Raw genomic sequence first — 26074 nt, 5'->3', positions numbered from 1 at the left:
ATTAAGCAAACTCAGGATAGTTTGATTGAAAACACGCTAGATACAACACGCTCCATTCTAGCAGCGTGTTGTATAAACACATTAGTTACACTGTCTGTCATAATGCTGGAGCTCCGGCAGCTGTCAAAATTGTGAAGAATAGATCAAAGTTTAAAAAAAAAAGCGTGAAGTCCCCCCTCTATTCAGTCCTCGGCTGGTTTACCTAGTGCTGGTTCCGTGACAATATGGGGGAACCCACGCATAATTTTTCCCCGATTTTCACGGAACCAGCACTAGGGTTAAGACTAAATAGAGGGGGGACCCCATGCTTTTTGTTTTTTAAACTTTGATCTATTGTTAACACTTTTTACAGCTGCCGGGATCTCTGGTTGTATTGCAGAACAGTGTAACAGTGATGGGTTTATACAACACGCTGCTACGACACAGGAGAGTTAGTGAACACGGGAGTGTTTTACATCGCAGCAAAGCGCCAGAGATGACCAGCGATTTTGAAGATCAGGGTAAAAATCGCAGCTTGATACATTCGAGAAATTTTTGTCTAAAATCGCGGATTATCACCCGCGATTTGCCGCAATTTTAACATGCTGAAAAAATCGGACCTTGAAACATTTTCCCTCTAGTGTGTTTCATGTCTGATCACAAAAACCAATAGAATGTTTTAAAAAATGGATTGGAAGGGACTTCAGACACCGACACAGTCACATTTAGATTGCCATTGTGTGCTGCACTTTGTTTTGCTGTTCACAGTGAGCTTGTTATTATGTACTGCAGCTTTGCTCTGAACTTTGTGGCTGTTTTACAGTCAACAATAAGCTTGCTATTGAGCACAGCAGCTTTGCTCTGCACTTTGCATTTGCTTTGCAGTCCACTTTAATCTGGTCATTGTGCACTGCAGCATCTCCTGACCTTTACATCTCCCCTCATCTCTCCTATTATGTCTAATATGTAATATTCAGGAAGGCACCACTCTATTTTGCCTAGTGGTCAGTAAAGGTTGAATCTGACTAGGTACGGTCTTTGGCCTGGTGCATTGTATAGTTGATGCAGCTGTCTGTTTTTCCCCAGGAGTAGAGTAGAATTTCTACCGTCCTCAGCTTCCTCTGTCACCTAATGCTTACCAGCTTCTCACACATGACCATCAGATCTCTCACATGCCAGTCCATATACCCACCAGCTTTCTCTCCCATGGCAACCCATATGCCCACTAGCTATTTCATTCATGTCACACTCTGCTCATCTGCTTCTAAAACTTGCCCACCAGATTTTCCATCAAATGCCACCACATATGCCCACCAGCTGTTCTCTCACATGCCACCCCTAAAAGCACAATAGCTTTACTCTTACGTGCCACTCCATATGCCTACCAGCATTTCCAACAAATGTCACCCCATATGCCCACCAACTTTACTTTCACATATGACCCCATGTGTTCACTAGTTTATTTCACATGTCACCACATATGCCCACCAGCTTTTCTCTTCATGCCTCCTCAAATGCCCATCAGCTTTTCTCACGCGTCATCCAAAAGGCCCACTGGTTTCTTTCATGTACTACCCCATATTCATACTAACATTTCTCTCACATGCAACCCCATATGCTCACATGCTTTTCTGTTTTATGCCACCCCATATGCTCACCAGATTTCCTCACATGCCCACTAGCTTAACTTCAAATGACCATTGCCCACCAGAGTTTCTCTCACATGCCACCAAGCACAACAGCTTTTCTTTTACATTGCTACCCCTGCCATCCAGTTTTTCTCTTGTCCCCCCTGCCCACCAGTTTTCTCACACAAGTTACCCCCTGCTCACCAGTTTTTCCATGACATGCCCCGCTGCCCACCAGCTCTGAATAATCCCAAAACAGAAGCTACATATTGTGCTTAGACTGTATTGATTCCATTATCACATCCCTGTCCTCATCCTCATTACTCATGGGACCTCAATCCGCCAAAAATTGTTTTAAATACATTTATCAGAATGTTATTAATGCCTACTGTACACAAATTGCATTTTTACAGTTGCTATTCATTGCAAACACATGTTCTGGCATGCATACATGACCGCCATCACTATCAGGTCTGCACGCCCTAACTGTCTACATGTATACATCCCTTCCACCGTTCCGGCCTTGAAATTGTAGGCAGTCGAAAGTGTCGTTTGCGTTTGTAGATGAATTGCATGCACTTGTGTTCATTGGCATATAGTCCGTTTTATGCAAAATACGGCACATAACAGGACTTGCGTTCCTTAATATGTATAGTTTTCATTAGTAGATTGTTGAATGAGCTCAGGGTGACTGGTTTCAGTAGTTATAAGGCCTCACACACAAATTAGTAAATTCTCCACTGTTTAAATCACAAATTTATTTGTAAATAATGTTCTCTTCTGTATAGGTAGGAAAGACATTCATATGAAACTGTAATCTATATCTACAATAATTAGCTCATTAACAGATACAAGCATATAGGTTCTGATTTATTATCTAACTGGTTACAGATTCATCTCACCTCCTCAAAGCTGGATTGTTGTCTTGATAACACCAACTCGTCAAGATGGACAATGAGATTATTTATTCCAGTGTGTTTTAAAAAGTCTTCATATTCAGTAATCACCTCATATTCTGCTCCCTTTTAAAATAGAAAAAAAAACAATTGAATTGACAGATATTTATTAACAGCAAAAAAGTTGTGTACCTAATAACTCCAATCGGCACCCTAGAAAAAGTGCACTCATTTTATCTGTCCCAAATCTATTTCACTGGAGCTCTTTTACAAAGCACATAACAGCTGCTCCCCTGCACATTGTAGCCCGATTTGGGCTTGTGCACCCAACACTTTTCTCTGGGGCGTGTACATTTGTGAAGCAAGGTGGCCTCATTTGCGAAGAAGCTGCAGATTGCAAAGGGAGAAGTTAGGTAGGGGATGGGTGGAGTGAAGGTGTTTCCAGCAAAGTATGGAGTAATCACACCAATGTGTCTCATTTTGGAAAGCAGTTCAAAAATAAGATTTAATTATATAGAGTGAGATAATTTTACTGAGATAATACATTTTCAGGGCATGTTCTTAACACTAGTGTCTGTCACAGCGATATCCACTCCAGAGAATGATTTGAGTTATGCACCAGTCCAGGGATGGCAGAGATTGGGTATTATCTTATACTGGATGAAACCATCATCATCACAATTTATTTATATTTATTTATACCGAGAATATTTGTCACTCACATCAGTCCCTGCTTACAGTCTAAATTACCTAACACACACCAGTATTAAGAACATGTTTTTGTACACGATCTTGCCACTGCTGAAATAAGAAGCAATTTCTTACTGCCTTTGGTACATTTAAAAGATTTAGCCAAAAGCCCTAACACAAACCATTCAGGAGATAACGGAAAAAAATTACTAATTCTGCCATGGCATATTCCTTAATCTGAATCAAAAATTGTATTATATGTGTAACAATTGTCTCTGGAGGAGAACCCTAGGGTGATTGATACACGTGTTAGCCTGGTTTAGTGCTGACCAAACAGAGGCGCGGAGTCTAACAGATACACCAGTCTTCACGAGAACTGCTGCAAGGCAGGACGGACTTTTGTCACTGGGAAGACGCAAGTCACTCCTCTCTGATCAGCCACTAGGTGTAATACAGTGGACAGAAAGGGAAATCCGATAGCAGATCAGCTAGCCGAGGACTAATACACCGGCGGTAGAAAGGTACAAAATCATTATTATTTTTTAAAAAAAATGTTAAAAAATTATTGTACTTTTATTGTTTACAAAATCCAGCATGATGTGTATACCTATGTGCTTTTTGAAAGGAGATGATTATTGCTGGCCAAAGTTCAAATTTATTATTATAATAACGGATCTGTTTTTGCATACATCTGAAATAGCTGAATTAACTATAACATTGGAAACCATATTATGATTGGTCACATGACCGTTATTCTGCTGGATTCATCTATTACGCCCATTAGTTAACAGCTAAACTTACCATAATATTGGAAACCATGCCGCCATTGGTTCAGGTGAGTCAGTGGACCGCTGTTCTGTCGGATTTATTTACTACGATCCTATGTCAACACGTCTGTTACTAAAATCAGTGTTTGAGTCTGTCTGTTGATTGGAAGTTGTAAGTCATGTGACCACTACCTGCATGTTTAAATAGTGCCTGTGACAAGCTAATCCTCTTGCATCTAATTAAACAGCCATTCAATAGACACTGTATTTGGCTCTGCAAACTTTGGACTGTCTTCGATATTTGCAACCATGGAGATTGCCGCATGTTATTTGGACTGACTATAAAATACTCTCCGGAAGTGTCCATTCCCTCTCACCTCTTTGTTGATAAGGTCAAGTGACAATCTGGAAGTATAAGCACCAAGCTGGTTATCACATTTGCACCATCTGTGCTGTGTATTGTTCCCGCAAATTGGAGGTTTCTAACAGACACAGCTTGTCTATCTAGCTGTGATACCGTTCTCTTTACATCTATAAAAGAGTTTTATTCATCTGGTGGTCAAATTATGTTTGGAGAATTAAATAATGACATTGAATTAGTTCCTTTTTCTGCTTGAGAAGCAGTGGAGCACTGTGCTATATTTATTCCAAGTCATTAAAAACTATAGGTCACTGTTACGATTCCTAGTAAACTCAGCAAGCAGCCACGGAAGTATAATACAAATGTCTTTATTCCAGCAAAATATATAAGCAAGGGTTCAATTCAATGAGCATGCAGGTTTTCATAAACAGGTATAACTCCCAACATAAACATGAACAGGTGTGGCAGGAAGGTACACAGAAATAACAGGTTCTACAGAATGCTAATGTAGTTTGAATGCAGGGATAATAATGGTGAGTTACCCAGTTCCAGGATGCAAAAGTCTGTCCAGGAAGCAAACAGAGTCCAGGCAAAGTAACTGACACAAGCAAATAATCAAGGTCCAGAAGTCAGGCCAAAAGGTCAGGGCAACAGGCAAAACAGCATGGTCCATGGTACAGGCAAATGATTTGGGGTCTCAGGCAAGGTCCAAGGTACAGGCAGGGGTCATACACAGAAGTTCAGTCCAGCAGGTATATATCAAATAACACAGGAGCAGGTTAGCAACAGCCAGGAACAAACGGGATGAACTGCACAGAGCACAGCTTGAGGCAGGTATTTAAAGCAGTGTGACAGGTGCAGTTCTAATTAGGCCTCAGGCAAGAAGATTAACTCCTTCAGGTATGCTGAAGAGTTTAGGAACAGAACAGCAGCACCTCTGGTGGTATAAGGTACTGCTGCTAGATACAAAACACAGGAAGAGTTGTAACATAGCCCCCCCTTTAAGGAGCGGATTCCAGACGCTCCATACAAGCTCCCTTCAGGTCTTCCTCCTCTTCTTTTTTTTCTTTTTATGGGATCTTCCTGAAGATCCAATTGGGCTCTTCTCCAAAGGAGTACAGAGAAGACCCAATTCCTCAAAAGCAAAAGAAGAATTGGCAAGTTCGTCCACTAAGTCTCTTGTATCTTCAACGAATTCACTTTCAGAGTCTGAGTCCCAGCCAAGGGTCGGGATAGGACCTTTTATTCTATTAGAAGATGGCGATATGCCCAAAAAGCCAGTCACCAAGATTGATGCTTGTGGAGACTGAGGTGGCATAGAGAGACCCCAATCAGGTGACTTGACTGGAGATGAAAGATATTTCTGACAGACTGCATTTATAAAGTCCATGGTGTTGTGGGTAATGGGATCATCAGATTTAAGAAGGGAAAAAGCCCAAGTCTGCGGCTCCCCTCTGAAATTCATGATAATCGTACCAACTTGGTTAAATTGGTCAGAGAAATATCCTGGAAATTCTTCAAATTGCTTTATACAAACTTGAAGGACTAAAGCAAATTGTTTCAGGTCTCCATCAAAGAAGACTGGTGGAGGGTCTGAAGATTCAGAAGAAGCCTTTGGGCGTTCAGGCTCAATAGCAGACTCTGAAGAGTTCCCAGCTTGTGCAGCAGTCTCTGGAGAGTCCCCGGCTGGGACGGCAAGTTGGGCACACTTGATTGGAAGCCTGGACTGGGCACAGCACACCGACTGGATAGCACTGTGAGATGCCTCAGAGCAGACAGCACTGTGAGATGCCTCAGAGCAGACAGCACTGTGAGATGCCTCAGAGCAGACCGCACTGTGAGATGCCTCAGAGCAGACAGCACTGTGAGATGCCTCAGAGCAGACAGCACTGTGAGATGCCTCAGAGCAGACCGCACTGTGAGATGCCTCAGAGCAGACCGCACTGTGAGATGCCTCAGAGCAGACAGCACTGTGAGATGCCTCAGAGCAGACAGCACTGTGAGATGCCTCAGAGCAGACAGCACTGTGAGATGCCTCAGAGCAGACCGCACTGTGAGATGCCTCAGAGCAGACAGCACTGTGAAATGCCTCAGAGCAGACAGCACTGTGAGATGCCTCAAAGCAGACAGCACTGTGAGATGCCTCAAAGCAGACAGCACCAAGTGGTAACTCGGGCTGAACCGCATGGACAGGCAACTCGGGCTGAACCGCATGGACAGGCAACTCGGGCTGAACCGCATGGACAGGCAACTCGGGCTGAACCGCATGGACAGGCAACTCGGGCTGAACCGCATGGACAGGCAACTCGGGCTGAACCGCATGGACAGGCAACTCGGGCTGAACCGCATGGACAGGCAACTCGGGCTGAACCGCATGGACAGGCAACTCGGGCTGAACCGCATTGACAGGCAACTCGGGCTGAACCGCATTGACAGGCAACTCGGGCTGAACCGCATGGACAGGCAACTCGGGCTGAACCGCATAGACAGGCAACTCTGGAGCGGACTCTAAGGGCAGCGCCCCCTCTGGAGCAGACTTTAAGGGCAGCGCCCCCTCTGGAGCAGACTTTAAGGGCAGCGCCCCCTCTGGAGCAGACTTTAAGGGCAGCGACCCCTCTGGAGCTGAAGACTCGGTAGTAGAGGCAGCGGACTCAGGACCGGACACAGCGGACTCAGGACCGGACACAGCGGACTCAGGACCGGACACAGCGGACTCAGGAACGGACACAGCGGACTCAGGACCGGACACAGCGGCAGGAGACTCAGTGCTGGCGGTAGCTGGAACTGGCACCGCAGGACAGGCGGCAGCTGGAACTGGCACCGCAGGACAGGCGGCAACTGGAACTGGCACCACAGGACAGGCGGCAACTGGAACTGGCACCACCAGGACAGGCGGCAACTGGAACTGGCACCGCAGGACAGGCGGCAACTGGACCTGGCACCGCAGGACAGGCGGCAACTGGAACTGGCACCGCAGGACAGGCGGCAACTGGAACTGGCACCGCAGGACAGGCGGCAACTGGAACTGGCACCGCAGGACAGGCGGCAACTGGAACTGGCAGATTAGGCTGAAGTAAAGCAACAGGAGGTGACGTGCAGAACAATCCAGGGTCTGGAGAGGAGCACACTGAAGGCTGCTCCATAGGATGTTGTGGTCTGGGGTGCGGACAGCCTTGTAAGAAATGTTCGCCACTGGCGTAGTAGAGGCATAGTTTACCATTCCTTCTGCGCCATTGTTCCTCCTCAGTGAAATGGGGACGCAGGTAGCTTGGTCGTTTAGAATTCCTAATGGTAGGGACCGCAGGCAGTACCATAGATGAAGCACCACTGTCAGAAAAAGTTCTGGGAAGATTCTCTGCGGTCTGGATGCTTTCACCAGAGGAGTTTGTTGCTTTAAAATCAGAATTAGTGTTGAAACTACTTAACACAGCAGCAGGAAGGGTTTTAAGCAGTTCTTGGAGTAGAGTGGATACCTGTATGATTTGATAGCGGAGCTGAATAATGTCCATCTGCAGTATTTGTAGTTGTGGATTAAGTGACATGGTCTCAATAGCCAAACACAGAGTTTAATACAAAAATACTAGGAATCCCGGGACTAAGCAGAGGGCGTGCAGTCAGCAGGCCTAGATTGTATGGCAGTTCATCATGTTACGATTCCTAGTAAACTCAGCAAGCAGCCACGGAAGTATAATACAAATGTCTTTATTCCATCAAAATATATAAGCAAGGGTTCAATTCAATGAACATGCAGGTTTTCATAAACAGGTATAACTCCCAACATAAACATGAACAGGTGTGGCAGGAAGGTACACAAAAATAACAGGTTCTACAGAATGCTAATGTAGGGGATAAGAATGGTGAGTTACCCAGTTCCAGGATGCAAAAGTCTGTTCAGGAAGCAAACAGAGTCCAGGCAAAGTAACTGACACAAGCAAATAATCAAGGTCCAGAAGTCAGGCCAAAAGGTCAGGGCAACAGGCAAAACAGCATGGTCCATGGTACAGGCAAATGATTCGGGGTCTCAGGCAAGCAGGCAGGGGTCATACACAGAAGTTCAGTCCAGCAGGTATATATCAAATAACACAGGAGCAGGTTAGCAGCAGCCAGGAACAAACGGGATGAACTGCACAGAGCACAGCTTGAGGCAGGTATTTAAAGCAGTGTGACAGGTGCAGTTCTAATTAGGCCTCAGGCAAGTAGATTAACTCCTTCAGGTATGCTGAAGAGTTTAGGAGCTGTGGTAATCGGCCCTGCACTATTCTGGACACCCGCTCCCTGAAGCTCCTGCTTCTAAGTAGAGATGAGCGCACTCGGATTTCTGAAATCCGAGCCCACCCGAACGTTGCGGATCCGAGCTGGATCCGAGCCGGTCCGGGTATTCCCGCCAATTGCAAAACTGAAAGCGAGGCTCTGAGTCATAATCCCGCTGTCGGATCTCGCGATACTCGGATCCTATAAATTCCCCGCTAGTCGCCGCCATCTTCATCGGGCATTGATCAGGGTAGAGGGAGGTTGTGTTAGGTGGTCCTCTGTCCTGCTATATCTCGTGCTGTGCTGTGCTGTTCAGTTCTGTGCTGTGCTGTGTTCTGCTCAGTCCAGTGGTGCTGTGTCCTGTGCTCTGTCCTTCTGAGTTCAGTGGTGCTGCTGGGTCCTGTGCTGTGTCCTGTTCAGTCCAGTGGTGCTGTGTCCTGTGCTCTGTCCTTCTGAGTTCAGTGGTGCTGCTGGGTCCTGTCCTGTGTCCTGTTCAGTCCATTGGTGCTGTGTCCTGTGTTCTGTCCTTCTAAGGGCATTGTTATTTCCCCATTATTCCCAAATTATAAAAAATTTCAAAGAAAGTTATAAAAAAAATTACAAAAAAAGTAATTATAATTTTTTTTTAAAAAAAAATATCCCAAAACAATCCTGCAGTATAAGTCCATTGGTACTGCTATATTACAAAGTTCACTGATTCTGCAGTATAAGTCCAGTGGTACTGCTATATTACAAAGTTCACTGATTCAGCAGTATAAGTCCAGTGGTACTGCTATATTACAAAGTTCACTGATTCAGCAGTATAAGTCCAGTGGTACTGCTATATTACAAAGTTCACTGATTCAGCAGTATAAGTCCAGTGGTACTGATATATTACAAAGTTCACTGATTCAGCAGTATAAGTCCAGTGGTACTGCTATATTACAAAGTTCACTGATTCAGCAGTATAAGTCCAGTGGTACTGATATATTACAAAGTTCACTGATTCAGCAGTATAAGTCCATTTGTACTGATATATTACAAAGTTCACTGATTCAGCAGTATCCAAATAGACATGTCAGACAGTCCATATTGTTACTGGCAGGAAAAAAAGGCAGTTTAGAAGCCCCTGTACAAACTGGCTCTATTTTACCTGAGTTGTCCCCCCTCCAGTGTGTACTCGGAAAGAGTTTTTAGTGCAGTGGGGAACCTGGTCAGTGAGCGGCGAAGGAGGTTGCTTCCTCAGAACGTTGAAAAAATGATGTTCATAAAAATTAATTATCAATTCCTCAATGAAGTACAGCACTGCCCTCCAGATAGTCCAGCGGGGACGAATTGATAATGTGTGAGGAGGAGGAAGTACACACTGTAGGGGGAGAGGAATCAGAGGTTGAGGATGAGGACGACATCTTGCCTCAGTAGAGCCTGTTTATTTTGTACAGGGAGAGATGAATAGCTTTTTTGGTGTGGGGGCCCAAACAAACCAATCATTTCAGGCACAGTTGTTTGGTAGGCCCTGTCGCTGAAATGATTGGTTTGTTAAAGTGTGCATGTCTTATTTCAACAACATAAGGGTGGGTGGGAGGGCCCAAGGACAATTCCATCTTGCAACTCTTTTATTGCCATTATGTGACCATTCAACAGTCGTTTGCCATGAGCTCAAAGTAAAACAAAATTAAAACAAATTCAACAAATTAAACCAAAAGTAAAATGCCCTGTCATAATCAAAAACAAGAGGTATTGACGTGCTTGAACTACTGTAGTGTTTATAAGTTAGAAACACTACACTTGAAAGCTTGAGCCTTTAATAGAAAAAGTCACTCTTCATTGCACGAATATTTGCAACAGCGGCAAATTTTGGGTTAACAAAGTCAACAAATAACACTTCGACCCTGTCTGTCTTTCACATACTTGATGGGATCTTAATGATGAATGCTCTGTACCATGGTCGTCTAAAACAAGAGTTATTGACGTGCTATAACTACTGTAGTTTTTATAAATTATAAACACTACACTTGAAAGTTGGAGGAGGTATTGTGGCCCCGGTACCAAATTGGGTACCGGGGCCACTCCACTATGCAGTCCAGATAGAGGCGTATCAGATATTAAACAACGTTGACTGTTGCTGCCAAATCATAAATTAATGAAAATGACCTGTCATCGTCAAAAACAAGAGATATTGACACGCTCGAACTACACCCTGTATATGCTGCAGAGGATGTAGGAGCAGGCAGCTGTGCAGTGGAATTCAGACCATTTGAAGGTGGAGGTATTGTGGCCCCGGTACCAAATTGTGTACCGGGACCACTGCACTATGCAGTCCAGAAAGCTACCTCGGTGAAACGTTTTGGACTAAAAGCAATATTGTGAGGTGTTCAGAATTGACTGGGAATTAGTGGAAATGATTGTTATTGAATGTTATTGAGGTTAATAATAGCGTAGGAGTGAAAATAAACCCAAAAACTTGTTTTTAACACTTTTTATGTTTTTTTCAAAAAAAATCCAAATCCAAAACCTTAAATCCGAAACAAAACCTTTCGTCAAGTGTTTTGCGAAACAAATCCGAACCCAAAACCTCAAGCAAATCCGAATCCAAAACAGAAAACACGAGACACCAAAAGTGGCCAGTGCACATCCCTACTTCTAAGTCTCCTGGCACTCACAGACGTCGCAGACTTTCTTCCAGCGACTTTGTCTCATCTCAGACTTCACAGACTTTCGCCCAGTGACTTTGTCTCATCTCCTGGGTTTTTTCTCATTCTCCTGTTTTCACCCTAGTCCATATTGTACTGTATTTATTGTTCTTGGCTTCCTTTGTAGGCCTTATTTTTATTTTTATTCCACTTGTATTTCTTTATTTATTTCTTTATTTATTATATTTTTATATTTATTTTCTCCATTCTTTATTTTTCGCTCTCTATTTTTATTGCATTTACTGTATTTATTTTTCGCTCTCTGTTTTTATTGCATTTACTGTATTTATTTATCTCTATTTGCATTTCTTATTTACTTATTTACTGTATTTATTTCTATTTGCTTCTCTTATTTACTGTATTTAATTATTTCTATTTGCATTTCTTAATCTATTCCAACAGCATTTTATTTCTCCCTTGGTACTCCTCTGCTCTCCGTCTATTGGCTTTTCTTGTCTCTTTGTTCCCCGTTCATGCCTCTCTGCCTCATTTACCACGGCTTGCCTTGCCTAGCCTCTTTGCCAAACCTCTCCCCACCGTCATTGTCATTGTTGGCTATTACTTTATTTAACTCACTTATCTCATTTCCTCTTGTCTACCTTCTGACTCCCCCTGTCCATTGTCATTGTTGGCTATTACTTTATTTAACTCACTTATCTCAATTCCTCTTGTCTACCTTCTGACTCCCCCTGTCCTCCTCTCCCGCCCCTCTGCTTCAGACGATTCTTCGGTCCCCTCTACTTCTTCCACTCCTCCCCCACCCCTCCCTCACCTCACCATGCCTCCCAGTTCACTTGCCATACCCATACTCTCACCTCGCTCCTGTCCCCGCACTCCCCCGCGCACCGCTAACCTTGCCAACCTTATCCCCATCTCCCCTCCTTCCTTTTCTCCTGTGCCCTCTGGAATGCTAGATCCGTCCGCAACAAACTCCCCTCTATCCATGACCTCTTCTTTACTAACTCTTTTAACCTTCTTGCTATTACGGAAACCTGGATCACTGATTCCGACACTGCCTCCCCTGCCGCTCTCTCCTATGGCGGCCTCTCCTTCACCCACTCCGCCAGACCTGGAGACCGCCCAGTGGAGTGGGCATTCTCCTATCCTCCACCTGTACTTTCAGACTCATTCCTCCTGAACCCTCCCTCTCCTTCTCCTCTTTTGAAGTCCACTCTATCCGTCTCTTCTACCCCATCCATCTCCGCGTCTCTGTCATATACCGTCCCCCTGGGCCCTGCTCCCATTTCCTTGACAACTTTGCTGCCTGGCTCCCACACTACCTCTCCTCTGACATCCCCTCCATTATCCTTGGCGACTTCAATATCCCTATTGACAACCCCACCGACCCTGCTTCCGTCAAACTCCTTGCCCTTTCTTCCTCCCTTGGCCTCTCCCAATGGACCTCCTCTTCTACCCACTGCCTTGGTCACTCCCTTGACCTTGTCTTCTCCCACCGTTGCAGTCTGTCTGACTTCTCTATCTCCCCCTTTCCACTCTCGGACCACCATCTCCTCTCATTCTCTCTCTCCTCTACACCTGCACCCCTCCCCCCACCCAAATCTACCCGGTCCAGGCGCGATCTCGATACCCTTGATCCTGCTATTCTATCCTCTTCTCTCGAAACTCTCCTCTCTCCCCTTTCCACCCTGTCCTGCCCTAATCAGGCGGCCTCCCTCTATAACCAAACCCTCTCCTCCGCCCTTGATGCGGTTGCCCCTGCCCAGCCCATCCACCTTCGCTGCTCCAATCCCCAACCCTGGCACTCCAAACTTACCCGTTTCCTCCAAAAATGCTCTCGTACTGCCGAACGCCACTGGAGAAAATCTCGCTCCCTGGCTGATTTCCTCCACTTCAAGTTTATCCTCTCCTCCTACAGCTCTGCCCTCTCGCTCGCTAAGCAATCCTTCTTTAAATCCCTCATCTCCTCCCAGTCCTCCAACCCCCGCCGCCTCTTCGCTACCTTTAACACTCTCCTGTCTCCCCCCCCTCCCCCCTCCCTTCCTCCTTATCTGCCACTGACTTCACCTCCTTTTTCTCCTCTAAAATCGCGGCCATCAGACTTGAAATCTCCTCCTCCACCCACTCTTCCGCCACCCCCCCTCTCGCCCTTCCTCCCCCCTCCATTCTCCCCCCTCTCCCCCCAGCCACCAACTCCTTCTCTCCTTCCGCCCCACCTCGGGTGAGGAAGTCCACTCTCTCATTTCTTCTTCCCCCCCTTCTACCTGCCCCCAGGACCCCATCCCTTCTCACCTTCTTCGCTCCCTTTCCGCCTCCACCTTGTTAGGAACTCCCAAGCCAGTACAATGAAACTCGGGGACTACTCTGAAGGCCCGGTGTTCGCTGGAGCCCCTAGTGGTGGGGACAGACTGGGCTGCGGGCCGACCGAGGGTCGAGTAACGTATACTGACTTAAAGGAGTACCCAGGAGTGGAGTGATTGGCGGGCTGTAGTTAAGAAGAATCCTAGGTCAAAGGGTCACAAGCACAGATGCAATATCCAGAGACAAGCGAAGGGTCAGACACACAGGCAGAGAAGCAAAATCCGAAATCCAGGCAAAAAGGTCAAGGTCAGAAGAGAAGGGTCACAGGTCCAAGAACAAGCAGGGGTCAAAACACGGGTAGTCAAATCCAAGGTAGCAAGAACCAAACAGGTAGCACAAGCAGGCAGCAGGACTGAGGACAGAACGCTATAACCGGCAGTGAGGCTGCAGACCTCACTGCCTTAAATGTACAGGTGAGCCAATCAGAGTCTAGCTCTGCAAATACTCCCAGGAGCTGACTGATGAAATAATCACACCCTAATAGCCAGCAGGCTATTAGATCCCTCTGCGCAGGCGCCCGGCTGTCCCCTGTTGCCGGGACGCGGTGCTACACTGCTGGGCGTCCGGCCGTTGCCTCAGCAACGGTCGGGAGTTAGAGGGAAGTGACGTCCCGGTCGTCATGGTGACGGCCGGGATGCTGGGGCAGGCAGGAAGCGAGCCGCGGTGGCTGTGAGTACCGCCGCGGCTCGTGACACACCTGCTCCCACCTCGCTCACCTCTTTAATCTGTCCCTCTCCACCGGCATCTTCTCCTCCGCCTTTAAACATGCTCTCGTCTCACCCAACCTTGACCCCACCTCACTCTCTAATTACCGCCCCATTTCCCTTCTCCCATTTGCCTCCAAAATACTCGAGAGACTTGTCTGCAACCGTCTCTCCACCTACCTCTCTGAACACTCTCTCCTTGACCCTCTCCAATCAGGCTTCCGCCCCCTCCATTCCACTGAAACTGCCCTGGCTCAAGTTACGAACGATCTCCTCTCGGCTAAAGCCATGGGCCACTACTCCCTCCTGATTCTCCTCGACCTCTCAGCGGCCTTTGACATCGTTGACCACCCCCTCTTGCTTCACACCCTTCAGTCCATTGGCCTCTCCGGTACCATCCTCTCCTGGTTCACCTCTTACCTTGCCGACCGTTCCTTCTCTGTTTCCACCTCTGATTCTCTCTCCCCCTCTTCCTCCCTTCCAGTCGGGGTCCCTCAGGGCTCTGTCCTTGGACCCTTACTATTCTCACTATACACCTCTTCTCTGGGTGCACTCATCAGCTCCTTTGGCCTCAAGTACCACCTTTATGCTGATGACACTCAACTCTACCTTTCCTCTCCTGATCGCTCTCCCTCCCTTCTCTCCAGGGTATCCGCATGCCTCTCTGCCATCTCCTCCTGGATGTCCTCTAGATTTCTTAAACTCAATCTTGCTAAAACTGAACTCATTGTCTTTCCTCCCTTTAGTACCTCCTTCCCCTCTGACCTCTCCATCACTGTTGACAACTCATCTATCTCCCCTGTTCCCCAACTCTGCTGCCTAGGTGTCATCCTCGACTCCTCTCTCTCCTTTGCCACTCACATTCACTCTCTCGCCAAATCCTGCCGTTTCCAGCTTCGCAACATTGCCCGCATTCGGCCCTTCCTCTCCCAGGATGCCACCAAATCTCTCGTCCACTCTCTGATTATCTCCCGCTTGGACTACTGAAACCTTCTCCTTATCGGCCTCCCCCTCTCTCATCTCGCTCCCCTTAGATCTGTACTTAACGCCGCTGCTAGGCTTATTTTCCTCTCTCGCCGTTCCACCTCTGTGTCCCCACTCTACCAAGTCCTTTACTGGCTCCCCTTCCCCTACAGAATCCTTTTCAAGCTCCTCACTCTGACTTACAAGGCCCTCGCCAACTCCACTGCTCCCTACATCTCTAACCTTATCTCTATTCACACTCCCTCCCGCTCACTGCAATCGTCCAACGATCGTCGCCTCTTTTACCCTCTCATTACCTCCTCTTACGCATGTATCCAAGACTTCTCCCGCGCCGCTCCCCTCCATTGGAACAAGCTCCCCCGCTCCATCAGAACTTCCCCTAATCTGTCCTCTATCAAACAAACATTAAAAACCCACCTTTTCCTTAAAGCTTCCAGTCTCATGCCTAAACTCCCACCGGTCGGCTACCTCTCTTTCTCATCCCTTCTTCCCTTCTCCCCCTTTCTCGACTACATCTCCGTTTCTCCTGTCTCTTCCATGTGTCTGTCTGTCTTCCCCTCCCTTTAGATTGTTCACTCCTTTGAGCAGGGCTCTCCTACCTTCTGTTTCCATCACTTTTAATTGCGCTCTCCAGCTACTCAGCTCACCTCCTCTCAGTCCATCTGCCCTCTGTCTCCTCTCGCTTCTCTCTGCTCCCCTCAGTGACTCTCAACCTGTCATCCGTGCCCACCCTCTTGGGCCATAGTTACCTGCCTATACTCACTTTTCCCCTCCCTCCCTCTCTTTCATGCTGTGCCTGAGCCCCCAGAGTTATAGTGCTTACTGTTACTTGTACTGTGCTGTTACACCTTGTACTGTGCCATTATTTGTCCTTGTACGGCGCTACGGATACTTTGTGGCGCCCTATAAATAAAAATTAATAATAATAATAATAGGAACAGAACAGCAGCACCTCTGGTGGTATAAGGTACTGCTGCTAGATACAAAACACAGGAAGAGTTGTAACATAGCCCCCCCTTTAAGGAGCGGATTCCAGACGCTCCATACAAGTTACCTTCAGGTCTTCCTCCTCTTCTTTTTTTTCTTTTTATGGGATCTTCCTGAAGATCCAATTGAGCTCTTCTCCAAAGGAGTACAGAGAAGACCCAATTCCTCAAAAGCAAAAGAAGAATTGGCAAGTTCGTCCACTAAGTCTCTTGTATCTTCAACTAATTCATTTTCAGAGTCTAAATCTCAGGCATGCTGAAGAGTTTAGGAACAGAACAGCAGCACCTCTGGTGGTATAAGGTACTGCTGCTAGATACAAAACACAGGAAGAGTTGTAACAGTCACCTTATGGATTTACCATTTTTGACAACTTGATGGTTCAATATACAGTCATGGGCAAAGGTTTTGAGAATGACACAAGTATTGGTTTTCACTAGAGTTGGGCGGGCTCGGTTCCCCGAGAACCGAACCCGCCCGAACTTCCGGAATCCGAGTCCCGAGCCAAGTCGGCTCGGTACTCTCCCGCCTATTCGGAATCCAAAACGAGGCAAATCGTCATTGTGACATCATCGGATCTCGGATCTCGCGATTTTTAGACTGAATAAATATCCGCCTCCACAGCGATCCAGCGCCATTTGAGAGAGGGAGAGAGAAGGGTTAGGTTGCAGGAAGAGAGTAGTAGGAAGTATTTTTAATAAATTACACTACAAGTGTTTGGGGTGTCAGATATTCCCCTCTAGTAGAAAAGCTATTTTCTGGTGCTGAAATTCTAATATACTAGCACTATGTATTTCTGATTTTTCAGTACAAGTGTTTGGGGTGTCAGATATTCCCCTCTTATAAAAAAAGCTATTTTCTGGTGTTGAAAATGTAATATACCAGCACTATATATTTCTGAATTTGCATTACAAGTGTTTTGGGTCTCATTAAAATGGATTCACAGCAGTCCACATATGAGCAGGATCAGCAAGCAGCTGCTGCCACCAGTCCTGATGGTAATCTTCCCTGTACGTCATCTGGTAAAGCCTATGTAAAAGTACATAGTGTTTTTAAGTCAGGGAAAAAACATACACAAAAAAAACCTTTTACCGTGTTGAAGAGAAAAACTGTAATCGAGGAAAAGTTAACTGCCGATAAAAAATAGCCAACGTGCCATTCTACACACGCAGTGGCAAAGAAAGAATGAGGCCTTCGCCTTTCTCTATTAGTGCGAGATCAAAAAGTGTTACTGAGCCTTCTTCTTGTAAGGTCACTCGTAATTCAGAGTCCAAAAGTGGTGCACAACTACAGTTACGTGTGAAAGCCGAGCTGCAAGAAAACAGTAAGGCATTAGAGGAAAATGTATGCTCAGAATCAGAAATGACACTAATCCCTGAGCAGAGTCTATCCACGAGTAGTATGTGTAATCATGACCATTCTGATAGTTTACCCATAAAGAAGTTCCCTTTCAGCATTTCTGCTGATGTGTGCCTGAACTGCCCAAGTGTAGCTGGTGATACACCAATTGAGGATGCCACTTTAGAATTAGAAGAGGATGAGGGGGAGATTTGTGTAGCCAACGAGGGCGCTAATGAGGATGTTGATGAGGATGAGGATGTTTGTGGTAAGTCCAGCACCAGTGGCAGCAGTTCTGGCACGTGACAAGAAGAAGCCCATTGTCATGCCTGGGCATAAGATCAAAAAAGCCACTTCTTATGTGTGGAATTACTTCTACCCAAATCCTGACAACAGTTGTATAGCCATTTGTAGAGTATGTCAAGCCACAGTCAGTCGAGGGAGGGACCTTAACCATCTTGGAACCTCATCCATGTTACGCCATTTGACGCGAGTTCATGGCAATGTGTTGGGAAAACCTGAAAGTTATGGTAAAAAAATAACAACAAGCACTCCATCATCAGCTAGGACTCTTCTCTCACCTACATCCCGAAGACTGCAATCTACACCCACAACACCATCCTCATCAATATCCTCAGTAGCGATCGGAGTTAGCCCTGCATCCCACTTGGTAAGGCTCGATGACTCCTACACTATAATTGATTCCCCTGAAGAATGTTTGAGCGTTAGTTCCACTGCTGCTGCTGGGGGTGAATCTTCCTCCCACAAGAAGCCCAAGAAGAAGAGCACTACTACTTTACAACAATTAACTGTGCTGTCATATTTGCTTCCTCTAGCAAAAGATTGTTTCAGTCACCCAGTTGCAAGGAGGATCACAGACGCCATGGCAACTATGCTAGTGTTAGATCTGTGTCCAATATCCACAATAAACGTAGCTGGTTTTTCACAGTTAATGGATGTTTTGTGTCCCCGTTACAAAATTCCATCGCAACACCATTTTTCACAAAAAGCTATTCCGCAACTGTACCAAAACGTTCGTAAAAATGTAGTAATTGGGCTCAAAAATGCCATTTTACCCACTGTACACATAACCACAGATATGTGGACAAGTGGAAGTGGCCAAACCAAAGACTATATGACTGTGACAGCCCACTGGGTTTGTCATTTGCCTTCACAAGCAGGAACAGCAGCAGCATGTACACCACTATGTAACACTTCTCACAGACAGGCTACTCTTTTTATCACCGTCTTCACTAACAGGCATACAGCTGATAATTTGTTTTACGAAAACTAAGGGATGTCATTGATACATGGCTTATACCACTTGGACTCTCCCCAGGATATGTTATTTCTGATAACGCCAACAATATTGTGCGAGCATTACAGATGGGTGAATTCCATCACATTCCCTGTTTTACTCACACTATAAACTTGGTGGTGCAGAGGTTCTTCAAAAATAATCGTGAGGTGCAGGAGATGCTTTCGGTGGCCCGTAAAATTTCGGGACATTTCCGGCATTCTGCCACAGCGTGTAGGAGATTGCAGCAGCTCCAAGAACAATTTAATTTGCCCTGCCACCAACTTAAGCAAGAGGTGTTAACAAGGTGGAATTCCACCCTGTACATGCTTCAGAGGATGAAAGAACAGCGCAAAGCGATACAAGCATATTGCACAAGCCATGACATTGGGAAAGGAGGGGGAATGTATTTCACTCTTGCACAGTGTACACTCCTTTCTGTGCTGTGCAAGGTGCTGAAACCATTTGAAGTTGTGACATGTGAAGTGAGTTCAGACTGTTTGTGCTTGAGCCAAGTTATTCCCTTAATTCGACTTTTGGAAAAGCAGCTTGACAATCTGAAGGAGGAGATTAAAGAAAACAATTCCGTAAAGTATGTTGGCCTTGTAGATGAAGTATTTAATTCGCTTCACAATGATCCAAGAGTTGTTAAAATCTTGAAGTCGGATCGCTACGTTTTGGCAACTGTGCTTGGTCTGTTTAAAACCTACATTGATTCTATGCTTCCAAATGACCGAGATCAAAACAGTTGCAAAGAGCTATTGGTCAGCAAGTTGTCCGCTGAACTGGGCCTTGGCTTGATGACGTCTCCTCCTTCAGTTTCTCAGGCAGCTGCTGCTCGAAAAAAATTGCACTTTCCAAAGACAAGCAGGGATGACGCAGGTGGCAAACCACAACAGTTTGACATCTGGGCTGGTTTGAAAGATTTTACCAAAAAAAGTGTGACCTCAGCTATAACTCCATCCAATCCTACTATTAACATGCAAAGGATGGTGGAGGATTATTTTCAAGAGTTAATTGATATGGAAATGTAAGACAGTCCCTTTCCATACTGGGAGAAAAAACAAGCCATTTGGAAACCCATTTACAAACTTGCTTTGCAATACCTAAGCTGCCCACCCTCCAGTGTGTACTCAGAAAGAGTATTCAGCACAGCCGGAAACCTTGTCAGTGATCGACGCAGGAGGTTACTTCCGAAAAATGTGGAAAAGATGATGTTCATCAAAATGAACTACATCTTCCACGAGGAAGGCCTTTAACGGCAAAAACATTCAAGTACTGACACTTCTCTAATGGCGGATTCCAGCAGAGATGAATTAATAGTCTGTGATGATGATGTACACACTGATGAGGGTGAGGATGATGCTGAAGATGATGACGACAACATCTTTTTAAAACTTTCACTATAAGTGTAGGGTGTAATCTACCCACCCAAAAAAAGGGGTTGGGGCATTTCTAGTTATTGTACAGTCTTTGCAGGCTGATGTTTTTTCTATTTCACTATTCATGTATGGGAATAATATACACCCAAAGACAAAAGCTGCTTTGGGCACCCTGGATTGGTGTGTGACTGATAAAAGCACACATCCCAGGGGGGTCAGCGCTCGTTGACATTTATTAGCTGTAGAATTACCTCACTTATCCAAGAAACAGGTGGAGCGATCAATCGTTGCCATATATTAGCTGTAGAATTACCTCACTTATCCAAGAAACAGGTGGAGCACTCGTTGACATTTATTACCTCGATTATCCAAGAAACAAGTGGAGCACTCATTGACATTTATTAGCTGTAGAATTACCTCACTTATCCAAGAAACAGGTGGAGCACTCATTGCCATATATTAGCTGTAGAATTACCTCACTTATCCAAGAAACACGTGAAGCAATCGTTGCAATGTTTCCTAGAAGTGGTAGGAACTGCCGTGTGTTTGAGTCATTGCTCTGTCGCTTACCATCCAGACAGATCGCTGCACTATTTGGCTGAAAGTGTATGAAAAGCATATTGTGACCTGTGGGATGGTCAAAATTGAATCGAAATGACTGGAAATTAGGGTTAGTGAGGTTAATAATAATGTAGGTACAAAATAATCCCTAAATTATGTGATTTTAGCCCAAAAAATTTAATTTTGTAAAAAATAGCAAACCAAAACACGGAAGGGTGGTTTTGGCAAAACCAAAACACGAAGGTAATCCAGATCCAAAACCAAAACCAAAACAGTGAGCATTTCTAGTTTTAACAAAGTTTTCTGCTTTAGTGTTTTTAGACCTTTTTGTCAGATGTTGCTCTGGTATACTCAAGTAAAATTACAAGCATTTCAAAAGTGTCAAAGGCTTCTATTGATAATTACACTAAGTTTATGCAAAGAGTCAATATTTGTAGTGTTGACCCTTCTTTTTGAAGACCTCTGCAATTCGCCCTGGCATGCTGTCAATCAACTTTTGGGCCACATACTGACTGATGGCCGCCCATTCTTGCCTAATCAATGCTTGAATTTTGTCAGAATTTTTGGGTTTTTGTTTGCCCCCCGCCTCTTGAGGACTGACCACAAGTTCTCAATGGGATTAAGGTCTGGGGAGTTTCCTGGGCATGGACTCAAAGGTTTGATGTTTTGATCCCTGAGTCACTTAGTTAAGGCATTGTTCATTACCAAACTGTACTTGGATGGTTGGGAGACGTTGCTCTTGGAGGATGTTTTGGTACCATTCTTTATTCATGGCTGTGCTCTTAGGCAAAATTGTGAGTGAGCCCACTCCCTTGGCTGAGAAACAACTCCATACATGAATGATCTCAGGATGCTTTACTGTTGGTATGACACAGGACTGATGGTAGAGCTCACCTTTTCTTCTCCAGACAACCTTTTTTTTCTAGATGTCCCAAACAATCTGAAAGGGGATTCATCAGAAAAAAATACTTTACCCAAAGTCCCCAGCAGTCCAATCCCTGTACCTTTTGCAGAATGTCAGTCTGTCCCTGATGTTTTCCTGGAGATATTTGGCTTCTTTGCTGGCATTCTAGACACCAGGCCATCCTCCAAAAGTCTTCACCTCACTGTGCGTGCAGATGCACTCACACCTGCCTGCTGCCGTTCCTGAGCAAGCTCTACACTGGTGGTGCCCAAATTCTGCAGCTGAATCAACTTTAGGAGACAGTCCTGGTGCTCGCTGGACGTTCTTGGGCACCCTGAAGCCTTCTTCACAACTATTGAACCTCTCTCATTGAAGTTCTTGATGATCCGGTAAATGGTTGATTTAGGTGCAATCTTACTAGCAGCAATATCCTTAACAGTGAAGCGCTCTTTGTGCAAAATAATGATGACTGCACGCATTTCCTTGCAGCTAACCATGGTTAACAGAGGAAGAACAATGATTTCACTCTCCGAGAGAGAGAGTGGTCAAAGCAAGCTAGGACTGGTACAAGAGGGGTTAACAGGCAGAAGCACTATCCAAGAAGGAATCACAAGGGAAGTCATGGTAAGCAGCAATACAGCATAACAGGAAGTCAGTCTGGGTATGAATACCTGTTGCTCTGACGCTCTGCAGTGTCACAGTGAGCTTTATATATTCATGTAAATTAAAATATGCCGCTCGCAGCCACGATGATGTGACCACCCAAACTGGGAAGTGCTAACCTCTACACAGAGGCAGAGGAGTCAGCAGCACAAGAGTGTGGAGCAGGTAATTTTGTGACAATATGTGAGCAGTCCCACAGACAGTTATATAGTGAAGCGCCAGGTAGAAAGCATTTTGGGCAATTCGACAGTGCTAATTCCTATTGAGGCAGAGAGGCCTATTTGCCACACCTCCCCTGCATAGGTACAGGCGATGTCCCAAGGAATCTGCAGCTTAAGGTTGCAGACAGGGTCAAATATTTGCATCGCAAGACTCCTAGGTTGAACTCACACAGATGGTCCAATGAGGTAATTAGATTAAAGGGAGGGGTTTATGGTATTTAAACCTGTACTGTGCTGCCATATAGTGTGACTGATGCTGAACAAGTTGGCCTGTGGCTAGAGAACTGCACTGTGTTAGTTAGCATTATGGTCATAAGGAGGTGTAGGCAACATCATGTGATGTCAGCAATAAAGCACCATTGATTTCAAGCAAGAAGCTGTTCGTGACTGATGTCTGTGGAGTATCATTCTGGTGCTAGAAGTTCTACAAGTGGTGTCATAGTGGGGGTCGCAAAGGATAGTCAAAGCAAAGCTATCCACCCAGCCAACCAGATGCAATGGCGGTGAGTGAAATGTAATGAATGTCACTATCACACACCAAACTCTTTAAAAGCTGTCAGTTGCAGTGTGAAAATTGCTGTATAGCACAAAAATCAAATATTGTGTCTGTGGAGAGACAGACAAAGAAAGGAGCAATATTACTGTGAACTGTGTAGCACCTGTTTTGTTTTGCAAAGAAAGCAAGAGTTTTTAAAATTGCACTGAGCTGTGAGTTGGGTGTGATACATAGAAAAAACCTTGTGCATAGAAGTTGCTGCTTAGCTGTGCGGGATTCTAAAGCACCTGTTTGTTTTGCTAATTACTTGTGGAAAGTGCTGGATATATATAAAGATCAAGTTTTATGTTTAAAGGTTGCAAGAGAACAAAGAGTAATTGCTGCCAGTACAAATTCTTTACTTTAGCCAAGATGGCAAGCGAAAAAATAAACTGTCTCAGAAAGAAAGTTTACAGTCAGGCAAGTCTGAAATTCAGTCCCAGCAGGAAAATTTGGAAAATCCTGCACAGGAGTTTGCAGAGTGGAGTTGAAGTTGAAAAACCTCATGTTCTTTGCACAAACCTTGTGTTACCTGGGTAAGATTATGTGGTCAGGGCAGAGTTTTAGCACATGGAGAGAACTTTTAGAGAAGAAATCTCCTGGCTCAAAAGAGAGTTGTCAAAACAACAGTTGTATGAGTTAAAAAAAAATTATATGAGGAAAGAGAAAAACCAGTAGAGGCTCTTAAAGAACTTGTAGAGAGATTGCAGCAGAAAGAGCAGGAAATTATGTTATTTGCAGGAAGAGATGTAGAAATTATATGAAGAAAGAGAAAAAGAAGTGGGAGCTCTTAAAGACATAGCAGCAGAGAAAGACCAAGAGATAGATGTTTTAAAACAAAAGCTGGTCATGTTTCAGCAAGAGGTGCACACCTTAAGTGAATCGGCAAAAGAACAAATGGATTATAAGTTAGAGAGTCTTCATCCGGATGAAAAGCATGAAAAGCTAGAATGATTGATCTATGAATAAAAGACTCTTTCTCTTAAGTATGCAGAGGAACGTGACCAAACTGTGGCTTTGGCATCCTCTCTGAGGGGCTTAGTAAACACTAAGGATGATTTAAAACATGGTTTTAAAGTAGATTATTATGTTGGTGTTATGGAGAGAGCTGTCAACTTGGCAGTCTGTATTCCATTATAAATTGTCAAAAATATTTTTTTGTTCCAAATGGCTATTGTAAAAGGGAGAAAGGTAGAACAGTTAGTAGTTACACAGGTTCATGTACTCTTAATGTTGGGAGCAGGAGACTCAGGTGGATGGCTGACACTTAGTAGAAGTGAGAACAAGGGAACATGTTCTACACAGGTTTTACTGGCCCGGAGACTATAAAAAAGGTTCTGCAGGGCTGTCAGAAAACCCCTCTGTGACAGGATGCACCACCTCTATGCCACCCTGTCTGTTGTTGCTGGGAACCGGCTGGGCTTACTTTTCCACCGTCCCCTTTTATTATTCCGAATACACACCTCCTGCCTCAGTAGGAGGAGCCTGCTGCCACCACTGGGCTCCACTTTCCTTCTGGGTAACTGTCGCTGCTAGTGGCCGTTCTAGTACACTTGGGCTGGTACCCCTGAACGCTTACTATGGATCAGGGTGCTGTGGATGGATCCCCCCTGGCCTATCGCACTGGCCAAAGCTGCTGGGTAGCGGCAGAGAAGTGGTACTGGAGAGCTGAGTCCAACCTCAGAAATAGCCGGAGAACGGATTAGATGTAATCTGTAGGTCACAGGATTACAGAAATATTGAAGAAGTTGTCAAACAGGATCTTGAAGCAAAGAGTTATGTTTTATTTTGCTCAGGTGCCCTGACACACAGTTCCACTGATTTAAAGGTATCCGTGGTCAGGTCAGATGGAACATCAGAATGATACATTTCAGTGTACAAGACAGTGCTTTTTATACTGATTTGGACACAGGCAATTTTTAGAATCACAATGCAATGTGTTTACACAAACATGGATTTACATGCATTGCAAAGCTAACAATATTTACACTTATCTGTGATATCTTACAAATTCTGTGATGTTCTGCATCTTTATTTTAGACACAGGAAATCTAGTAGCAAGGTTTTAATTAAACCTTCCTGTCTCCAAGTGGACCCTCACACATCAAAAGGCCTGATTAGCATGAGACCATTATTCAAACAGTTGCAGAATACACATTCCCAAAAAAACGGTATAACCCCTAAACAAGTCATTTCCCCACATCACAGTACACAAAAGACTTTCTAAACAAAGGCTCATTGTATCAGATATATATATATATATATATATATATATATATATATATATATATATATATATATCAGAAATAAGGCATTTCCTTTGGCAAGGTTAGTACAGAATAAAAAAATTCTCCCCTGGTCTCATAAATAAAGATCTCCTTTATCAAAATATACACAATATGAAAACTAAGTGCATTGGCAATTATATAAATAAGCACCCTGCGCTATTTCCTTTAAATAAATTTATACTGTGACTGGGTCACGTATTAATAACTTATGGTATAAATTTATTTAAAGGAAATAGCACAGGGCGCTTACTTATATAAATGCACATGCCCTCATTTTTTATATTGTGTATATTGTGGTAAGGGAAATCGATATTTGTGAGACCAGGGTAGAAAATTTGTTTTTTCTGTTTTAACCTTTCTAAAGCAAATGCCTATTTCTGATGTATATATCTGATACAATGAGCCTTTGTGGATGGAAGCCTTTTGTGTATTGTGATGTGGAAAAATGGCTTGTTTTGGTTTGTGAATGAAGAAAGACCCCATATGTTAATTGGGTCTTTTGATGTGTGAGGTTTCACTTGGAGACAGGAAGGTTTAATTTAAAACATGCTGCTAGATTTCCGGCGTCTAAAATAAAGATGCAGGACATCACAGCGTTTCTAGAATTTCACAGATAAGTGCAAATATTGTGAGCTTTGCAAATTCATGTA

General features: G+C 44.7%; 1 protein-coding gene across 2 annotated transcripts in view; it reads right to left on the bottom strand.

Annotated features, from left to right (window-relative positions):
* LOC142136854 (uncharacterized) overlaps window positions 1–26074 on the bottom strand; it is a 358937-nt gene that overhangs the window by 82923 nt on the left and 249940 nt on the right. For both annotated transcript variants that reach the window (XM_075194706.1, XM_075194707.1), the window contains exon 14: window positions 2510–2629. In XM_075194706.1, the coding sequence (XP_075050807.1) occupies window positions 2510–2629 (120 nt within the window). The remainder of the gene's footprint in view (window positions 1–2509; window positions 2630–26074) is intronic.

The sequence above is a fragment of the Mixophyes fleayi genome, chromosome 1 (assembly GCF_038048845.1).
Source record: "Mixophyes fleayi isolate aMixFle1 chromosome 1, aMixFle1.hap1, whole genome shotgun sequence".
In the NCBI taxonomy this organism is placed as follows: Eukaryota; Metazoa; Chordata; class Amphibia; order Anura; family Limnodynastidae; genus Mixophyes; species Mixophyes fleayi.
The sequence above is the reverse complement of the archived record's forward strand: the minus strand, read 5'-3'. Positions and strand labels throughout refer to the sequence as shown.